Genomic DNA, 21,078 nt, shown 5'->3' on the forward strand with positions numbered 1-21,078 from the left:
AGTTTTCAATCGCGGTAACGGAGTGAAAAACACAAAAATTTTGCAACGTAGCATAGCAACTTTAATAAACAGTTTTGTTTATATTGTTCCGCGCATGCGCACGACGAAATTTGAATAATGAAACGCACATTGTTTGTTAAAGTTGTTAAAGTTGTTGTTCTATTTTATACTCCGTTACTACGACTGAAAATTTCTTGACCTACAGGAAACGTCAAAATGCGCTGCGTGCACTGCCCGCCATTACCGCTCTTGGAAAGCTGGATAAATATAATTTTTTATTATTATATATTCACATTTAGGGTCCCCTACATGCATTTGAATTGCGTTGACACTAAAGGACTTTTTAGTTAGAGCATAGTCAAACTAACGAACACCCAACAAGGTGATTCGCTGTATTACATTATTTATTTTACGTCCTTTTAAATTGTTACGATTGGTTGCACGCATGAAGTTTGGAAATAATAATGGCAACGCTGTTTTTTCACTGCGCAAACCAGGGGGCTGGCATCAAATGAATAACGGACATCCATTCAAAGCAAGGTAACATTATTCGCATATGATGGTGATTGTCTTGTCGGCTCTGTATACTCTCTTATTTCTCTTATAGATTTCATGAGCACAAAAAGAACAGATAACATAATAACGTGCAGACATGCTTCTTTCGAGTAAAACCTGCAAAATATTACCTGCTATACAATAGGTTTGCCAGCCCCCTGGTACGCACTCCACGTCTCTTTTCTAATAGGAATGTAATCTAATCAAGCTTCAATTCCCTTTTCTGTGTGTCTCCGTGCGAATATCAATCCTGTTGGTCGTGGCTGTTAGGTTAAAATCAAACTGAAGTACATAGAAAGTGTTAAAAGTGTTCTCTCTAGTCTTTCGTGTATACAAAAAAAATGTCAGCTCCCGAGTGGTACTTTCTGCGAATAAGTTGAAGTGACAAAAAACGAATACAGTTGAAAATTTCTTTTATGTAAACTCGTAAGAAGGAAAGCCTTCACTACTATGGCTGCAGCCAGCCTAATCGAGATATTCCTATTCAAAGCTTGCAAGGAGAAATGGCGTCACCCAGTGCGGAATATACTAAATACCATTTTTCCAATAGTAGTTATCGCGCTGTACGTATTCAGCCGTTCCGGTTTTCAACGGGGAGGTGCAAAAAGAAGCAATTTGGAAACCTCCGCTGTAGTTTCCGCCACTTTGTCTCAGGTAACTAGCAGTGCGGGTGTGTGCGTGTGCGTGCTCGTTTGTTTTGGTTTTTCGGAAATGAGGTTGGAGAGAGTCGAAGCAATTTAAAAAAATTATATTTAAACATTTAGTGTTTCTTTAGGACGATTCAAGCTGATGGCAATTTTCGTAGAAATTCTACAGGCCGTTAGATAAGATAAGGTAATATTATTTGTTCATTTCAATCGTGGTCACACGCCTCATATTTTTAAAAAGCTGCTATCCAATTTAAGCGAAATTTAGGTAGGTAACGATCTAACGCAATCGTTCTAATAATCATGATGTATATTCATCATGCTAGTAATAACAATCATGTTTTTCAAACATCGTGGTGACTCCTATGAACAACTCGTTATGGTTGCGGTTTAAGCAAACCTGTTTTTTGGGAAGTTGCTTTCTACTTTATTAGAAGGCTTACATAAATATTACTGAAATTTCCAAGAAAAATGAGGTGTACGAAAATTGACCAGTAGTTTACGATATCATCATAAATCGATACCTACGATCAAAATCTGGTTTCAATGCATTTGTTCTGCTATAATCAGGTTCTCCAGTTCTATTTACAGTATTGGACGTGAACGGAATTCTGATTCAGAGCACTGCAGCTCATTTCGCTGAAACGCTCGTTGTGATGTTTAGTGAAATAGGACTCTCATGAGTCAACTGCTTCTCTTATATCTGACTTCATTTCTTGGAAAGACAAATAAACGTTCGATTTTATTAACAGTTCGATCTATCAACAAACAACCTCATAAAATGTTTATCAATATGATGATAAACTAGATTTCCAACCGCAATCGCAATCCATTTTTCATGACTTAAGTTGTCCATTTTCAAACCTTACGTAGAAAAAATTTTTGCGATGGTGAAATGCTTAAATATAGCGTGGAAATTTGTAAAGTATTGTGAACGCACGTACGGCATTGCGAAACCACAAATAACAGCGATAAGATATCAGTGGGCAATTAATACCACAGGCGGCATTCAATAGTAACGTGACGTTACCAAGGTTGGAGGAGATCATCTTTCTTATTAAGAAAGGGAAACAACGCTTCGAAGATTTGAGAGTACAATTCATCAACTTTTGTTATAAAATTTTCGTTCCGTTATTCCCAAACACTTAGTAGAGCCTTTGTAGGACTAAACGATTCACAAAAAGTGTCGAGAAACAATTGATCCGGAACTCTTCATCTCTCCTGTCGGATCTGGCAGCATTTTCACTGAATTACAAAAAAATTATTGACTTCATGTCCTGCTGAAACTAAACTGATTTTTAATTTCTCTCCCGTCCGTAGGATGACTTGGTGGGATTCTACCCAACCGGATACTCGAACAAGCTTTTCTACTCGCCGAGCAATGACTTTACCAAGGAGTTGATAGAGCTTGTTCGTCTCAAGCTATTCATCACCTTCGATCGTGAGTATCCTTTTTTTTGCAATACAACGAATCGAATGTAATCTACATCGTTCTCCATAACCTGTTCAGGAGTGGAACCATTCGAAACGGCTGGCGAAATGGAGCAGGCAATCATGACGGGCCAGGAATTCTACGCAATCGACTTTGCGACCAACTCATCGGAAGCACGACTCTCGTACACGATTCGCAGCAAGAATAATAACTTTCGCACCGAGCAAATCTATTCCCGCGATTTGTACAGTAGCTATCTGAAAGATCGCAACGAATACTTCGAGAGTGGATTCCTTGCGCTGCAGTACGCGATAGAGAAATCCTTTGTAGAAATTCGAACCGGGCTTTCTGAAGAAACGCTACCAGAATACAACTTCCAACATGTACCACTAATGGCGGACCGACCGCAGGAGTCCTCGGAGATCTTCGTCGTGAGTATGATGCTGGCAGTATTCATATCGGTTGCCTGTACCTATTTGCTGCTTGTCCCGTTGGTGGAGGAGAAGAGCTCCGGCATGAAGGAATATCTCAAGATTGCCACTCCGGCCAGCTACTGGAACGAGGTAGCGTACGTTATTACGAACTTTGTCCACCTAGCAATCATTGCCGTAGTGTGTATGATCATCACAAACACGGCGGCCGTATGGGAGCTTACAGTTGCTCAGACGATTTGTGCCTACTTTCTCCTGTTTCTGTTTCTTATTTGTACCATCACGTTTGCCTTCTTCGTTAGCACACTGCTCGAATCGGTAACAATTGCGACAATTGTGGCTCCAATCTGCTTCTTTGCGCCAGTCATATTTGCTTCGACGCAAAAACAGTTCGAGGCATGTCTAACGATTTTTCCGATGGTTGGCCTAAAAGTTGGCGTTTCGATTCTACACGACTATCAGAATTCCTGGCACAGCTTCAGCGCGGGTGATGCCTTTGTGGCCGGTTATCCAGGAAACATTCGGATAAGCCTCATCGTGGTCATGTTAATGCTTATTCTTGGTACAACAATCTGGACTTTTCTTTGGTTATACATTTCTAATGTGTGGCCAGGACGGTATGGCACACCGAAGCACTGGTTGTTCCTGTTCAACCGAGAATACTACCAAAAGGGTAAAAATAAGGTACAAAATGGTTACGATCGGTCCAGTCTAACAGACGGTGAGGGTAGTAGTGGTGCCAAAGGAGCGATGGAAAATGGAGACCACTTGGAGAAAGTTGTCAGGATCGATCATTTGAATAAAATATATAAGACCTCCTTCGGGACGCGAACGGCCGTTAATGATCTTTCGTTGCGAATCTATAAGAATAAAATAACGGCTCTTCTTGGTCACAATGGAGCGGGCAAAACAACTACAATGAACATTATAACCGGAATGACGCCACGCACGTCTGGAAAGATCGAAATCGACGGGGAAGACAACGCCAACAATTACCGGCAGCAAATTGGTTTCTGTCCACAGCACAACGTTGCGCTGAGCTTTTTGAATTGTCGAGAACATTTGATCTTTTTCGGGGCTCTCAGAGGGATGAGCATATCGGAAGCCCAACAGCAGGCGGATGAGATACTGGAGAAGGTCAATCTGTACGATAAAAGCGACCAAAAAGTTTCAAAGCTGTCAGGTGGAATGAAACGACGACTCTGTCTAGCGAACGCAATTATCGGACGAACTAAGCTGCTTATACTGGATGAGCCCACGTCCGGGTTGGATCCGGAATCACGAAGAGATATCTGGGACATTCTATTGAAACTGAAGAAAGATCATACCATTCTAATCACGACACACTTCATGGAGGAAGCCGATGTGCTCGGGGACTGGATTGCTATCATGGAAAACGGTGAGTTGATTGCGTTCGGCACTTCGATTTTCCTGAAATTCCACTATGGAAAAGGCTACACTCTGAAACTGTTGAAAAAGGACAACTTTAACCGAGTGGCGGTACTGTCGAAAATAAACCAATACATTCAGGGGGCAGTGGAGAAATCAACGGTTGAGCCCGTTTTTGCCGTCACGTTGCCGTACATTTGCATCGAACAGTATGCACCGCTGCTGAAGGAGCTGGAAGACAGCAAAGAGGTGCTCGGGATCGATTCTATTAGTGTGACGAATGCGACGCTGGAGGAAGTATTCTTGAAGTGAGTATTCATGTTTTGCTCTATTTTGTGATCACGTCTCTGCAATTATCTATTTTTCAGTTCATCCTCGGATAATAAAGCGCTCGAGCAAGACCAGAGCTTCGACGTTCCAGATGCTCCCATCAAACCACGAGCTTTGTCCGCCAGCAGTACCCAGCCAAAACCATCGGTAAAGCTCTGCGATCAGTTGCTACAGGTTTTTCTACAGCAGTTGAAAGCGATTGCCTACAAGAAACTAATACACGTGAAACAAAACGCTCACATTTACGGCTTCATGTCGGCACTGCCGATTTTTGCGACTTTCCTCTGTTTTCTGCTACACAGTGGCTATTCGAGTGCTAATTACGGTTCAATTTCCCTGCACCATTCGACGGTGAAGCATGCGTTCGCCGTTGTTGTGCTGAACGATAAAGATCGTCCGTTCGATATTGAGGCCCTTAAGGGCGAAGCCTATTTCGAGAACCTAGATATAATCGTAGTAGAGGACCAACAGATCGAAGGTGTTCTGCGCCAGGAGGGCAGCAAAAACTGGGAGCGCTACCAGGATGCATTGGTGGCAGCCGTCGAGTTTAACGTCAGCGAACGCAGTTTGAAAATTTTGCACAACAACAATTTGCTGCACAGTGCGGCCATCGCAGCGAACCTCGGAAGTAATCTACTGCTTCATTACTACGGTTACCCAGAAGCGGAAGTTACCGTTCAGAATAGTCCCTCAACCCGCAGACTTCAGGTGTATTCGATGACGCCGTACATGTTCACAGAATCAATTGCTTTGTGTAGGGCTTTCTACAATTAGGTTTGTGGGTAATTTTTCATGTGTTTTAAATTTCAGTGTTTATGCTCTATATACTGCAATATCTTCAATTACCCTACCTGGAAGCGTCGAGCGGTTTCAAGCAGCTGCAAAACATCAACCGATACGTGTACTGGGGTAGCACGTTTCTGCTAGACTTCGCCTTTCATACAATCATTTGTTTGCTAGTGTTCGCACTAGCCGTAAACATGGATCGTGATGAAATTTTCAGCAAAACAGAACACAACCAAATTTTGACCATTCTCCTACTGTACGGTATTGCTGCCCTGCCGGTAATCTACATTATCAGTCAGAGTGTAGACAAAATGGATACGGCCGTAACGTTCATGAGCTACCTGATGATTGTGGGCTCGTGTGGAGTGCTGCTGCTATCGGATGGATACGATCGAATACGAGAAAACGAGAGCTTGATTTTACTATTCCATATCGTTCCGGAGTTCGCTTTAAAGCATTCTGTACGGGTGGTCTATGAAAATCAAAAACTTACCAAGATAGAAACGTTACTTCGGGCGAATTCTATTGATCGTCAAGGTAAAAACGGGGTTCCACAACTCAGGTTGACTTTCATCTATGTATTGGTACCGTTGATGGGAACCATTTTGTGGTTACTATTGAACCTAGTAGTAGAGGACATGTATCGGATGGATGCGATTACCAACGCTAAGACGCGACTAGCAGCTTTCATTAAACGATGTTGCAAATCAAAAAAGAATGGCCTAGATCAGCCAGATTCGAACTACGAACTCGATTCTTCCAGTGTCGATGAGGATGTCGATGCTGAGTCCAAAAAGATCCAAGAAATGGTGAGCGGGGAGCCACCGGAGTTTGCTAGGCATAGTATCGCCATTCATAACTTGCGCAAAAAATACCTAAACCTACCGGCAGTGAAGGGTATCAGCTTTGCAGTCAAACAAGGTGAATGCTTTGGACTTTTGGGAATGAATGGAGCTGGTAAAACCAGTACTTTTCAAATGATTACCCGCAATTTACCGATAACAGACGGAACGGTTTACTTGAATGAGCTGGAGATTCGACAGTGCTCCGGTTATCACTATCGGTCACAGTTTGGGTATTGCCCCCAAGGAGACTCCCTGCTCGACTTTATGACCCCCTATCAAATAATTAACTACTGTGCGATGGTAAAAAATTTACCGGAACGAGAAAACCTTATCAACCGTTGGTTAACCGATCTGGACATTCTATCCTTTGCTCATAGTCGAATAAATGAGTGCTCGGGTGGCACCAAGCGTAAAGTAAACACAATTCTCGCCATGTTGGGTAATCCTCTTGTTGTATTCCTCGATGAACCTACGACGGGTGTTGATCCCAAGTCTCGACATTTTGTGTGGAGCAGAATAAAAACACTCCAGCGGCATGACCAAACAATCATTCTTACCTCACACAGTATGGATGAATGTGAGGAATTATGCAATCGGTTATCGATTATGGTCGACGGTAGGCTACGCTGCATAGGGTTTATCCAGCGGTTAAAGGAGAAATATGGAAAGGGATTCAATCTGTTTCTTAAGCTGAAAAGTTGCAGCCAAGAGGATACCTGCAGGTTGATTACTGTAACACAACAGCAGGTACCATGTATACTCAAGGAAGAACATGATGTGAGTCAGACTTTTAGCAGCAGATTGAACTGATTGTTTAATTTTCTTTTCTTTGCTTCCAGGGCATGTTGAAATTCCTTGTACAAGAACGGATACGATTGTCGGAGTTGTTCATGAAAACGACGACGTTAGTGGCGGACCACGATCAACTGATCGATAATTTTTCGATTAACGAAACTTCGCTGGAGGACATATTCCTCAGCTTCAGGGCACCGTCGGCAATCTCGCGGTGTCAAGAAGTTTAAGTGATACTTAACGCTATTCGGTCTCGAGAACAAGCTTTCCAATGTTTGGTAGCATAAAGTAATATGTAGGATAATGTTTGCGTGCTTGCATGAATGTTTGTGTGCGTGTGCTTATGTCGAAAATGTATGAGTTCGAATCATTCTCACGACATCGGATAGATAATTCGATAGATAAAATGTGTGGATTTGTTATTATTTCAGAAATTTATTTGAAAAAAAAAATTGTTTCTAAGTTTCAGTACCGCTTACGTAATTTTAAATCAAGTGTGATCGATTGGATTCATGTTCCTCCAGATCCTCTTTGGCTGAGTTGTAGTTGCGAACCTATTATGTACTTGTTCTGTTTTTGTTTGTTTGGCATACATTCTTTGTTTTCTAACAAATCATCATGTAAAACTTGAGAATTGGCCGTTTACAAAATTTAGGGCAACTAAACATTGACTTATTTTTTATAAAAAAAAGTCACTTACCATTTTATAAGAGCAAGACATGTTCAGATTCCTAGGAATCTTTCAATATCGTATTTTTGTATGCATTCACACGTGCTCAACAAGGAAACCCAATGAATAGAACTCTCGTTACAAGTTTTAACATTTCGACTTTTGTGTTTTTGCACTTTTGTGGTTCAAAAGAAATATATACATAGTATTTACGCCCACAATATTTGAGCGCGATGCCAATCAGGCCAAAACCATTATTGTTATCTATAATACCTATCCATAATACCTTAGAGACAACCACTTCAAACAGGTGCTTATTTAATGTACTGTTCACCCACCACCTTCACCGTTGTTTGATCAACACTTATCTAGATGTGTGACATAACGCTTTCCTGTAGGATTCGATAGTCACGTAAAACTACCGTACTTCACTCGGCACAGGTGTGTGAGTGACAATGAAAGTTAGTCACTAGTTCCAGATTTTACAGCAATTCCTCATTGTATTAGGAACTAGTGCTACGATCGTACTAATTTTATCTCCCCCATATGTGAATCCTCTATGACTACCAGAAATGTATTATTTTATACCGAGAATACTATCTTCTTCTCGGAAACGATGCTTTGAAAAGGGAAATTTTTTAAAAACATTTAAATTTTTTTGTGATAGTATCATTAGATCAGTTTTCGAATTAAAAATCAAAACCAATTTACCCAAACAGATACTCTTAGGAATTACTATTTTCAAATAAAGGATTTAAGTTATTATTAGTTAAAAAACCCACAAAATAAATATTTATTTTCTTGTACCGGAGAAAAACCTTCGTTTAAGTCTGATCTCCGTAATGCTAATTGTTTCTTCGAAAAAACCCGAGCCAAATTTCACTCCAATAACAAAAATTTTTTCATGAGAATTCAAGTTTTTCTACTACTGTTCAAAGATACAATTCGAGTACTCGTTGTACAACAAACAGCACACGCTTGACCAATAAACTAGCGCAGTACCAAAGCGGAAGCCCTGTTTCAGTAGCAAACTTCGGCAGCGCTCTCCTGGACACAGTCGTCGATACGCACTGCTGAAACCGATCGCACTCATCGCTATAAACAGCGGAACAAGCATCACCGATCCAAGCAACGCCTGATAACCCCCGGTTACCAGGTAGTATAGGCTACGGGCCGCAGCCTGGACGGAAAACAGTGCACCTGCGAGCTGGAAGTAGTAACCGCCTATTCGAAGTGACACATGGTAGCTGCCTAGCCTCAGCGGGAGTACCCATTCATGAGCGGAGCATTCTGGCGAATCAGGTGGCGTTAGCATCAGCTGAATCAAGTCATATGACGACAAAGCCTACAGTAGAGGTTTTAAATGAGGTTTTAGCTATTAAATTGCGACACTAATCATGGATCTTACCAATTCTACGAGCAAATACAAAGCTGCAAAAATGACCGAATGTTTGTAGAACGGACAATTGGTACACATTTTTGTTGCAAAGTTATATTTCCACAATAGAAAATTTAGGATGAACGAGAAAAAAGTTCTCGGATATTGGCACAGTTTGGAGTCGAAATGAAGCTTCATGGTTCTTGTTTTTCACTTTTAATTTTTTGACATTGAAATTTGGTGCTTATATCCGAAAAGGTTATGTTCAAAGCCGAAATCAAAATGAGTTTAATAGATGCCTGCTTAGATTTTCATTAGATGTTTTTCACTTGAAAAACAAAATTAACTTGATTTGAATGTTCATTAAAAATAGTCATTTAACATTCTTTATGAGCAGAAAATATTCAGATTTCTATGAAACTCTGGTATGCATTTTCATACGTTCTTATCAGGGAACCCCTATTTTCGAATACTTCTAATGGAAATTTAACTAACGCCGATACACTGGCAGAGCAGGTGGAAGAGTGTACTTTTATACTTCTTACTTTTCCAATCAGACGAGAGCCGTGGTGGCTCGTGCTGTATTGAGAAGTTGTCGCCATGTTGCTCGATTTTGGGCTGTATTTCGTCCGTTTCCCAAACGTTCCGGTGATGACCCGCAAGTCTCCTTCGATCTGGCGTAGCCATCGTGTACGCTGCGCCCCCTTATTTCTGGTGCCGGCAGGGTTGCTGAAGAGAAATGATTTCACAGAGTTATCGTCCGGCATCCTTACGACGGGGCCGGCCAACCGCATCCTATTGACTTTCGCAAGGTGTGCGATGGGTTCTCTCCAGGTTCTCCAGGTTCAGCTCGTGGTTAATGCCGTCTGTATGTCACCGTAGATAGTCCGCAGCACCTTCCGTTCGAAAACTCCAACAGCGTTAAGGTCCTCCGCGAGAAGCGCTGTTGCCTCGATTCCGTAGAGGACCACCGGTTTTATCAGGGTTTTGTACAGTGTCAACTTCGTGCGACGTCGAAATCGCAACAATTCGATCGAAATGTTTTCGGAGTGAAAAGTAGGCACGATTTCCAGCCTGGATACGTCTCTGGATCACTTTGCTGATGTCATTATCGGCGGTCACCAGTGACCCCAAATACACGAAATCGTCGACCACCTCAAGCTCATTGCCGTCTACAGAGAATAAAGTTGGGAGGCTGATGTTGTCCTTGGAGCCTCTCGCTCGCATGTATTTCATTCGCCGTCGCAAAGTTATGTGTGTTCTGATGTCAAAGTCATCTGCGAAACCGAGAAGCTGAACAGAACAAACCATGTGAAATCGTGCTCCTCGTGTCGATGCCCGCCCTTCGGATCACACCCTTAAAGGCGATGTTGAACAGCAAACAGGAAAGTCCATCACCTTGTCTCAACCCTCTGCGCGATTCAAAGTGGCTCTAGAGTATACCCGAAACACGCACGCCACTTGCGTCATGGTGGCTTTGATCAGTCGAGTCAGTTAATTCATAAATCTGTTGTCGTGCATAATCTGCCATGTTATCGATCGACTGTATCATAGGTCACCGTGAAGTCGATGAAGATGTAATGTGTGGATACGTTGTACCTGCGACATTTTTATAAGATCTGTCGAATTAAGAAGATCTGGTCCGTGGTGGCACGGACACCCAAGAAGCCCGCTTACTACTGGTGCTTATTACGGGAGTCACTTCACGGTGAAATATATTTCACTCTCACGCTCACTTCACTTTTTTAGACCTATTCCCGATTTCACCTCAAGTGAGGTGACAAAAATCACCTCCGTGGAGTGAGATTGACAGTGAAGTGAAATTGAGAATAGGACAAGTGAAATAAGATTGTTTCTCAGCTCAAAAATGTCTAAGTCCCAGACAGTCGTTTCTTCCCGTTTTTCTAGATAACACCAGATCTCGACGTGTTCTGCATTTCTAAGACATTCGACATAAAAAAAACGTTTTTTTTCGGTATCGAAAATTTCCTGAACTAGTTTGCATTTTTTTCATCGGGCAAAAAAATGAAAAATTGACCGCTTTAAGGCACGGATCAAACTCTGATTCGCTTCGTTACTGAAGAATAATTCCAATATTTACCATTAGATCACAAATCAATCAAGTTTAAGACTTATGGCATCTTCGTGGAATCATTTCACCGTTCAAAATGGTCGTGAAATAATTCCACGCGAAACGTCGCTTTTTCCTTTCTCACTTCACTGATATGCCACTCACAATAACCCAGATTCCCCGGCAGATGTCACTTCGCGACGTTTTTCTCACTTATGTGAGTCCCGTAATAGGATTTTGTTCACTTCACTCTGATTTCACCGTGAAGTGACTCCCGTAATAAGCACCACTGGCTCATGAACCTCCTGGTTAAAGATGATAGACGACGGAACAGGAACTGTGAAAGTATTTTGTAGGCGGCATTGATAAGCGAGATACCGTGGTCAAGCATGGAAAAATTCACTCACTAGCAATATTTCATGCAAATGTGTTCTTTGATTCATCAGGTAAAAAGCAAAGCAAAGCCTTGCTGCTACATTCCGATTCAGAACTCGACCTTCTGTTTTATTATACACAGACTTCGCAGCCAACTGTTAAGTGTACAGGACAGTTGCGGGGCTAGCGCTACGATCCTACTGACACTAACAGTCTCTCCCGAGCCGAGACGCGAACCTACGACGACTGGCTTGTTGGGCCAGCATCGTACCTCGAGACCAGCTGGGAGGAGCTTGATTCATCAGGTATCGTTCAACTATTTCCACTCGCGTACAAGTTTTCCATAGAAACGCTGCTGATTGTTTTTCGCTTTTAAGAGTTCCGAATACCATAGAAGGAGACTGAATGATTCAAACACGATAGTATCTATTATATCCAAGTTCACTTGGATTCAACAGTATCGCGAGAATCTTTGAGATATTATCGCCAGTGATACAAAATTATGAATCCAAATGAACGTTAGGTAACGTTCAATTGTTTGCTTACCGGAGGAAGCAGGTATCATCAATGCTAACGGAAATTGTAGCATGGTGCATTAGCATGTGATATTTGAAATCACCAAGAATCATCGTGGTATATCACGGTGAAAGCACGATGTGGAGTAGCCGAATTCCGCCTACAAGCAACCAATATTTGAAAGAATCATTGCGATCGCTTGAGTGCAATCGTTTACGATTCTTTCGTGAAACACTCGCTATATGTTGCTCGGCTCCGCCTAAAGCAGGCAATACTGAAACAAAATCATCGTGCACCAACACTTTCGGAGTTCAAGAGTTGTGTTCGACATCGGACCGGGTAGGGTCCGGTAAAATTCCGGTCCGGTCAGAAGTCCGATCGGACCGGAACCTTCAAAGTCCGATTTTTTTCCGGACCGGACCGGAACGAAGCCATCCGGACTTCGGAACGGACCGGATAATGCTTTCCAGACCCCGGACATTTTTGGTGAAAAAAAATTATTTAATTTAAGTCTTAGAACGCAGCAAGTTTTTCATCCTTTTTGATTTTCAGCGCCTTTTTAACCTGTAATATATGCTTTAATTGATCACATGGTTCTTATAAAATTAGAAAGACATTGATTGTTACATTTTTTTTTTGCTATTTCAATTTTGCTCCTGCTATCACTTCGAAACTAGTGAACAACTGATAGACTCGCACAACTTGTTCTGAGTTTGTGCTTATTTCAAGGTGGTCAGCGAACCGGGAAAACCTTGAAAACCGGGGAAAAGCCGGGAATTCGAAACTGAACCGGGAAAACCGGGAAATTTATCATGTCCATTTTTTACATTATTTTTCATTTACACATGCTTGGGATCTGTTATTAGTTGTTAGTTCAACGTTCAACGCACTATACATTTTCTGCCATCTCACAAACACTGGAAGGCTCAAGGAACCATTCAGTTGGTCTCGGGGTAAGGTGCTGGAGTAACAAGCCAGTCTTCATACGTTAGAATCTCGGCTAAGAGAGACGACACTAACAGGTGGCTGGGATTGTTTTTCTCTAATTTGTCTCCCTTTTATTCGCACTGATTAGGGCTTCAACAGTAAGTGGCGATCAAACATCAAAACAACCACCACTTTACAGAATCAACGTCTAATGTCATTGATGGCTGAGTTTGTTTCAAAGTTATGTACCGAATTCTTCACAATTGATGTAAAAATATTCTTTAAAAAGAAACAAGATTTGAATCTTGGGTTACAAATCGCCAACAAAAACCTACAAAGCCCAGGGAAGGTAAAAACTTCAAATTACTAAAAAATATTTTGAAGGCCAGAGAAGTCAAGAATGATTTCAATAAAATTTTATTTGTTAACTTGAAATAGGCAAAAACTAAACTATGATGAAAAAATATTTTAAACCTGAAACAAGTAATGCCTCCACCAACCACGCTGGATCTGGGTTCGAATCTCAACGCCATAGGTGTCGATGGTTGTGTGGTGACGTTATTCACTCACAATCAACCAAAACTGATCTAGACTCAATCCCCCGGAGATTTTCAGAGGCGAAAAATCTCTGGGTTCTTCTATAGCATGGGAAAGTGAAGCCGTTGGCACCGGTCCGTTAATCAACGGATCGTTAGTTAAGATTCTAGTTGAAGTCGCCTCCCCGGGTGTCGGTGATTGACATAATAGTGGCAGAAATAGACCATCATAAATAAAAAAATCGTAACCTAACCATTCCCGGCGTATGATGCCATATGGCACCTGACATTCAAACTTTGATTTGAGTTCAACAATTATACTTGAAAATTTACACGAGGAAACTATTCAGCATCGTTAGAGAATAGATTGATGCTTAATATGCAATACAGTTTATGTTAATTATGCATATAGTTGATTAGTAATAAGAGTTTAAAGTTCATTGTTTGAGGTAAAAACTGATTTTTCTCCACCGGTAATCAGTTAAGCTTAAATCCGCTTGAGAAATGTCTTGAGGCCAGAAATTTCAGAAATTGATTTTAAAGAATTTGCGTTTCAAAAACCAGATGCAACGAAAATGATTTAAAATTCAATTCAAAATTTATTAAATAGTATTCTAGAGGCTTAAAATGCAGAGCCTGTCTTTGTTTTTTCTCAAATTGCTTGCATACTCCTCTAGAATCAGAAAGACATATTTTTCAAATAAAAAAGGCAAAACTATAAGGGCCATTGCGGAAATTATTCGCCTAAAAAAACCTGGAACAATACCACGTAAGAATAACAATGGTATCAAATTAGTCCTTTCTATATTGTCAAGACAATAACTGAGCCTCAAGAGATCCTTAAGAAAACGGAAAAAAATATTTTGAACGACAGAAATACACACAGTTGTTCATAATTCAGCTCACAATTGCCATGAAACGTTTACAGAGACTAGAAAAACATAAAAGATACGTTCAAATGTTTCTAAAGTTCTCGATAAAAGTGAGTAATTAGATTTGAATTTAAAGCCAGAAATGCACCATAAATATGAAAAGAATTCAATGATATTATAAAAGTAATAAATTCAATTTTTTTAAATAGATTTTTGTTGAAAATTCTGAAATCTAGAACGCGGAATCAGAAAACACAACCAATCTTCTTATTTAGCTCAAAAAGGCAAAAATTGTTTCTAAGTAGCAATAAAATTAAATTGATTTAAATTTAGAATTTCAAATAGTTTTTTGTTGAAAATTCTGAAATTAAGAACGCGGATACAGAAAAAACAAAACAATCTTCTTATTTAGCTCAAGAAGGCAAAAATTGTTTCTAAGTAGCAATAAAATTGTAAATCAATTTAAAATCAATTTCAAAACTGAAGTGTGTGAACACTAGGAAATGGGTAATAAATAGGTTGAAAATGCAAAAATTTATTCTTTATATTTATATTATTCTTAAACAATTTGCCAGAAACGGCTATCATTGCAGATTCAGGCAAGACGAAAAACTATCTCGATTCGGGGTCAAAAAAATATGTTTTAATTATTTTAAAAACTCTGAAAAATAACAAGAATGTTTCCTCTCATCAGCTTAAAATGACTATGAACAAGTAATCAGGAAACAAGAAAAAATAATAAAAAAATTTAAAGTCAATTCAATAAAAAAATTTAAAGTCAATTCAATAAAAAAATTTAAAGTCAATTCAATTTAAAATTAGGTTTTAAAAGAGAAAATGAACTCAGAATTGTGAATTTAGCCAAAAAATTGCTAAATTTTAGACTCTAGAAAAGATTCCAAATTGAATATAAAAAAAATCCACAATCATATTTGAAATTCAATTTAGAATTAGTGTAAAACGAATTTTTATATTTTATTTTTAAATAAGCACTTTGAATAGGGCCAAAATCCGTAACAAAGCTTAAAAACATTTAATGAAATTTCACAAGGCCTGATAGAAAATGATTCCAAAGATTTGTCGTTTCCGAAGCTCAACAGCAGCCAAAACAACTTTGAATCAAATTCCAAATTTGTAAAAATATATATTAAAGGTTTGAATCTCAACCAGAGAGTGCAGAAAGTTACAAATATTGCTTCAGTTAAACAGTTTAAATAAACCAGTAATTATTTACGTAAGTCTAAAATGACAAAAAATTGTTTCAAAAAACGGTTCAAAATAAATGAAAAATTTATGTGAAAATATTCTGAAACATGAAGCAAAAATTGATTCTAAATTATATCCTGATTTTAGCTGAGTGAAATAATGCAAATCTCAGCCATGAAAAGTCGAAAAATCAACAGCAAATACATGTTGGCCGAAGAAGTTAACCCTTTTTCAAGTTTTGAAATGAAATAATGATATTAAAAACAAGATTTTCTCACAAAATTATTTTGTCAATAACTAAATAAATGTGGTTGAACTTAAATATTTATGCGTTTTAAAACCGGGAAAAACATCAATTTCTAACCGTAAAAAACAGGAATTTGAAATTGGAAATCTCCTGGCCACCCTGTTAATTGAATGCCATCAGCTAAATTGGTGGAAAGTGTGTTACAATATACATAATTTTTGTTTCATTTATGGTGTTGTTTATTTTCTTTTCATCATTCAGGACAATTCTGAAGGATTTCCGAACCTGTCGTTAATGGCAAGAGACGTCCTGTGTTTTTTTGCATCGAGTGTTCCACTCGAAAACAAATTTTCTTCGGGACGGGTTCTCGTCACATCACGCATAAACAGACTAAGAAGGAAAAGAATCCGGCAGCTACTTTTACTAAAATATTGGCTTAAATAAATGTTCCAAAACTAGGAAAATTGTAGAACCAGCCTTTTTTGTTACTACATTCCAAATTTTTCAATTAGAAAAAAATATAATACAAATATATAAAAACAAATTGCAAAACTTAGTTTGTATTGTATTGATTTAGTCAAACATTTTTCAAGTCTTTATGATATTTTTTTTACTAAAATAACGCTCTCGAAAAAAACTGGCAACTTTTGTTCCCGGACTTCGGACCGGACTCCGGACCGGAACCGGAACGAAGCCAATCGGACCGGACCCAAACCGGACCGGAACGAGCTAGTTCCGATTTTTTACCGGACCGGACCGGACCGGAACGCGGACCCAACGTTTTCGTTCCGATGTCGAACACTATTCAAGAGACAATGTATTTCACACGTGAAAGTTTCTGTTGTACAAAACGAAACTTATAAAGCTTTTAATAATGACGAGAGTTTTTTATATGACGAAGTTTAAACAACGGATTTATTTTGGATGAAATATTTATTTCTGGAAACCTTTTTCTTTATTGATTGTTTAATTGAAGCCTGTAACTGACGAAGTTTTTTATGAACGGATATGATTGTGTTGTAAAATTTTATTTATATTTTATATTAGATCTTTTATTTAACATATAATGACCAAACTACTGTGTTCGTCGCGGTGGTGATGATGGATTTTTTTCCTTTATGTTGTTGTAGCTTAAAAAAAATGATAGAAAGTGACTACATAAGTTTGAGCCTCGCGCGCGGAAGTCAGATATAAATGGATTCTTTTAGAGAATATACATGAAGTAGTTGTGGTTAGTCTGACTGAAACGTCTTTACCGATGTGAATCAAGTAAACAGTTTTTGAAGAAGTTTATATCTGGAAATGGAATCAGTTCGTTTTTTTGTATAACTGATTGAAATTGTGATTACATTAAATATCTATAGATAAATCGTCCAGCTCAAGCCTTTGTAGGGGTATGTGGCGGGACCATCATCATCATCCCCTCACTGGCATCCGTGAGAAGGTTCCCATCCGCTCCGTTGCACATGTCGGCTTGTGGCACAAGGCCTCTGCGAGACTGATTTACCTTCTCATAGAACTTCCGCTTATCATTGGCACGGCACAGCTGCTCCAGTTTCTTATGTTCATGATCCTTTTGCTGGCGCTTCTTTCGTTTGAGAGTCGTGGTCATGTTTCGTGCCTGTTTGTAACTGGCCTTGTTAGGGCATTCAAACGTTGCCCGAAGCTTCACGACTCCAGAAAGCGATGTCAGTAGACCACACCAATGGTCTAGGGCAGTTGAAAAGAGGGGACGGTAGTCTTACCATAACACCTAGGGAATCACTGCAGATTCTTATGAACACGCACTTCCCTGAGTCAACTGTCATTAACGAACAGCAGACATCGGAGCAGCAGCGTCCGAGGACAAGGCGTACAGCGCCCAACGACTCGATTCTGCTCTCTCGGAGGCTTCATTCAATTGGGCATTAAACTCCTTAGAACCAATAAAGTCTTTTGGACCAGATGGCATTCTACCCATCTTTTTACAAAAATCAGATGGTGTCATAATGCCTGAACTGATACATCTGTTCCGCGCAAGCTTCACCCTGGGTTATATCCCAGGCAGCTGGCGGAAAGTCAAGGTGATCTTTATACCGAAGGTAGGGAAAAAAGACAAAACATCACCTCACATCGACACTCCTGAAGTAGATGGAGAAAATTGTAGACAACCATATACGCAATGAGTTTCTCAAGAACTCTTCACTACATAAAGATCAGCACGCTTACCAACCTGGCAAATCGACGGAAACTGCTCTTCATGGCATAGTTAGAGTTGACAACACTAAAATGAACTGGTTCCAGAATATGCTCTCGAGCAGGGAAATAACAACTAAATTGGGAGATGCTTCGATCACGGTCAGCGCGGCGACGAAAGGCTACCCACAAGGGGGAGTCCTCTCCCTCTTGCTTTGGTCCCAGGTGATCGATGCGTTATTGAACAAGCTAACCCAGCTTGGCTATGAGATCGTTGGTTATGCCGATGATATTGTCCTCGTAATTCGCGGAAAGTGTGACGCAACATTGTCGAACCGGGTTGGTGCACTAAGAAGTGGCTGAACATTAATCCCACTAAAACAGTTATTGTCCCCTTCATCAAACGGAGGAAACTTGGTGCAGTAAGGTTTTAACGAAATAAAACAGTATTCGAAGGTGACCAGGTTGGTCATCTTCGCATTCTAAGGGAGTTTGAACTTACACCTTTAGTCACCGCAGTATCAGACTGCATGGCGGTTCAGAACAATCTTGACGTTCCATATAAGGTGATCGAAGCCAATCACCACATGTGGACTAGAGATGGTCCTGCACTTCCATCAGGCATCATCTGTTTCTATTCAGATGGGTCAAAAATAGGATCCAAATAGCACTAAGGTCTGCCAAATGCACGTCCTTAGCTAGTGCAGCGCGGCACTACGAGAGCTATCCCGGCAGAATCAAGTTCTACTGTACTGGGTACCTGGACACTGTGACAACGAGGGCAATGAAAACGCTGACTGCTTCGAAAAGCAAGGATCAACACAGCAATATGGAATTTATGGAATATTGGAATATGGAATTCTAATCCCAAAAAGGTCGTTAGTCTAGTTGACTATGCGATACCAAATTGGGGCAAAGAATTATCACCAACTAACCCTACTCCATCAATGAGTACGGGTACCTCGTAATCTGTGTACAGCAATCAGGGCCTGCCACAAAAGATAATCTATATGAAAGTCGCAGTGGCTCTTCTAGTCCCAATGCCTTTCAGGCATACAAAAAAAAACTGGTCTTGTTCTCTTTCGTTGACCTGCCCAGGTATATCGCCCAGGTCCGGTTCTTCTCATTTCCCGCTGCCTCGCACTCTCCGTCATACCAGTCGTTTCTACCATTCGGTGCTTCCACCCCTAGTGTCGCCTTGGCGGTCTTCCCGATAGCTGTCGAAAGGCGATGCGCCAAGCCCCTTCGCCGTGGGTAGTACCTAGATGTTGCACGTTTTCCTCCGCAGTCTGGGGGTCCCGGAGCTGCTTGATGTTGAGCCGCGGGGTTCGGCGATGTCGCGCGTGGTATACGGTTGACAGTTTTGAGCGCAAGGATACCGCGATTGGTGCGTACGTTTGTAATGTCTGAGAAGAACCGGCCGTCGATGAGAACATGGTAAATTTGGTTTGCTGTATGTTGGTCAGGTGATCTCAAGGTGGTTTTGTTGATGTCCGTTAGGGAAAACAAGGCACTTCGGACTGCCGTCGTTGTGGCTTTCCTACTGATATACGCGTTGATGTCTCAACGCGAGCAGCTATCGTAGATTTTCTCCAGTTGTGCGTAAAACGCTTCTTTCTCTATATCGGGTCTTCCTTCGTGAGGGCAGTGAACATTTCATTCTCAACAAACACAATCTGTCGCTGATCGCCTGCCACACGACTCTGCATCCTGCCCAGCACTATAAAGCTCATTGGTTGTGCCGCTGCTCTGGTAGTACTGTACCCTGCGACTACAAATCCTCCGTATCTTCTCTCCTTTACGGGAAAGCTCCTGGAGCGCAGCTATGTCAAAGTGGCGGTGTTCTAGCTGATCCAGCAGAATCCGGTCGCCACCCGGGACGCTTAGTGACCTACAGTTTCTTGTACCGAGCTTCCAATCGTCGTCCTTATTTCGTCGCCTAGGTCGTTGCCAATCATTCCGGTCCGTATTCAATTCTCGATTGTTCGTAGTATTTTTAATTTTTCGGCAGAATGTTATTTTTACATTTATTTATAAAAGTAAAAGCTGCATATAGTAGACCATTTTTTCAGCTCTCAAATAAAACCAAAAGAATTGTGAGTGGTATACACTTGAAGTTAGAGCCACTTTATGGTGGAGCAATCCAAGACACTTAAAAGTTAAAAAACTTCGAGTAGATTAACGTTGAGACATACGCGTAGAAGAGTCTATTGGCCCCTGAAATATTCCCAACAAGGAACCAAACACCCTGTATTTTGCGGCTTCCCAGTAGGGCAATTGTTCCATCGAAATAGTAATTGGAATACTATCCTTAACTTTGGCTTTGCCTTATTGTTCGTTGCAAGAACTATTTTCACACCATGCCCTCTCTTTAACCAACATCTAATAAAGAGTTCATAACGCTCTGATAACAACACACAATAAAGAAAAATATGATTTTTTTTATGTTGAGTTTTTCAATCGATCTCAATACACGGATTTCGCGCCAAATGAACCCGCGGTTGGCAGCACCCTCTCCGAATTGGTTGAAACTTTTTGGGTGTGAAGACATCACCTAATTAAGCATCTCTGCATACTTACTTTTTCCAAAATTAGTCTAGACTGTCTTCTGAAAAGGGCGAAACTTTTTTTGCCGATATTTGTAAATCAATATAATTCAAAAAAACGGTAAATTCTACAAAAAAGTGTTCTGTAAGTAACTTCTAGGAAATTGTCTGAATATTCATAAAAAATATGGAAAAAAATATATATCAAGTCCTACACTAAAAAAAATGCAATTTAAACACAAAACATCGATTAAAAAAAAGGTCATCTCCGAATTGGCTTTAATTTTTTTTGGTGAAAGACAACATTGTTGGCTACATTTCTTTCATACATCGCAACTTGAGCATATTTAAG

General features: G+C 40.3%; 2 protein-coding genes across 3 annotated transcripts; one reads left to right on the forward strand and one right to left on the reverse strand.

The window, feature by feature from the left end:
• Positions 1-726: 726 nt before the first annotated feature.
• LOC129730040 (phospholipid-transporting ATPase ABCA1) lies at positions 727-8,711 on the forward strand. 2 transcript variants are annotated; one of them, XM_055689018.1, is made up of 6 exons: positions 727-1,209; positions 2,523-2,643; positions 2,713-4,762; positions 4,823-5,538; positions 5,595-7,192; positions 7,255-8,711. In XM_055689018.1, the coding sequence occupies exons 1-6, from the start codon at positions 1,006-1,008 to the stop codon at positions 7,435-7,437; spliced, it is 4,872 nt and encodes a 1,623-aa protein (XP_055544993.1). In that variant the 5' UTR covers positions 727-1,005; the 3' UTR covers positions 7,438-8,711. The 2 variants fall into 2 exon arrangements, with proteins under 2 accessions (XP_055544993.1, XP_055544994.1); XM_055689019.1 differs by lacking the exon at positions 727-1,209 and adding an exon at positions 1,283-1,389.
• LOC129730042 (uncharacterized) lies at positions 8,639-9,524 on the reverse strand. Its single transcript, XM_055689020.1, has 2 exons — positions 9,286-9,524; positions 8,639-9,222 (listed from the first exon to the last, which is right to left on the reverse strand). Exons 1-2 carry the CDS (start codon positions 9,451-9,453, stop codon positions 8,803-8,805), a joined length of 588 nt encoding a protein of 195 aa, XP_055544995.1. The 5' UTR covers positions 9,454-9,524; the 3' UTR covers positions 8,639-8,802.
• Between the last annotated feature and the right edge of the window lie 11,554 nt (positions 9,525-21,078).

Source organism: Wyeomyia smithii, chromosome 3 (assembly GCF_029784165.1).
Source record: "Wyeomyia smithii strain HCP4-BCI-WySm-NY-G18 chromosome 3, ASM2978416v1, whole genome shotgun sequence".
Lineage (NCBI taxonomy): Eukaryota > Metazoa > Arthropoda > Insecta > Diptera > Culicidae > Wyeomyia > Wyeomyia smithii.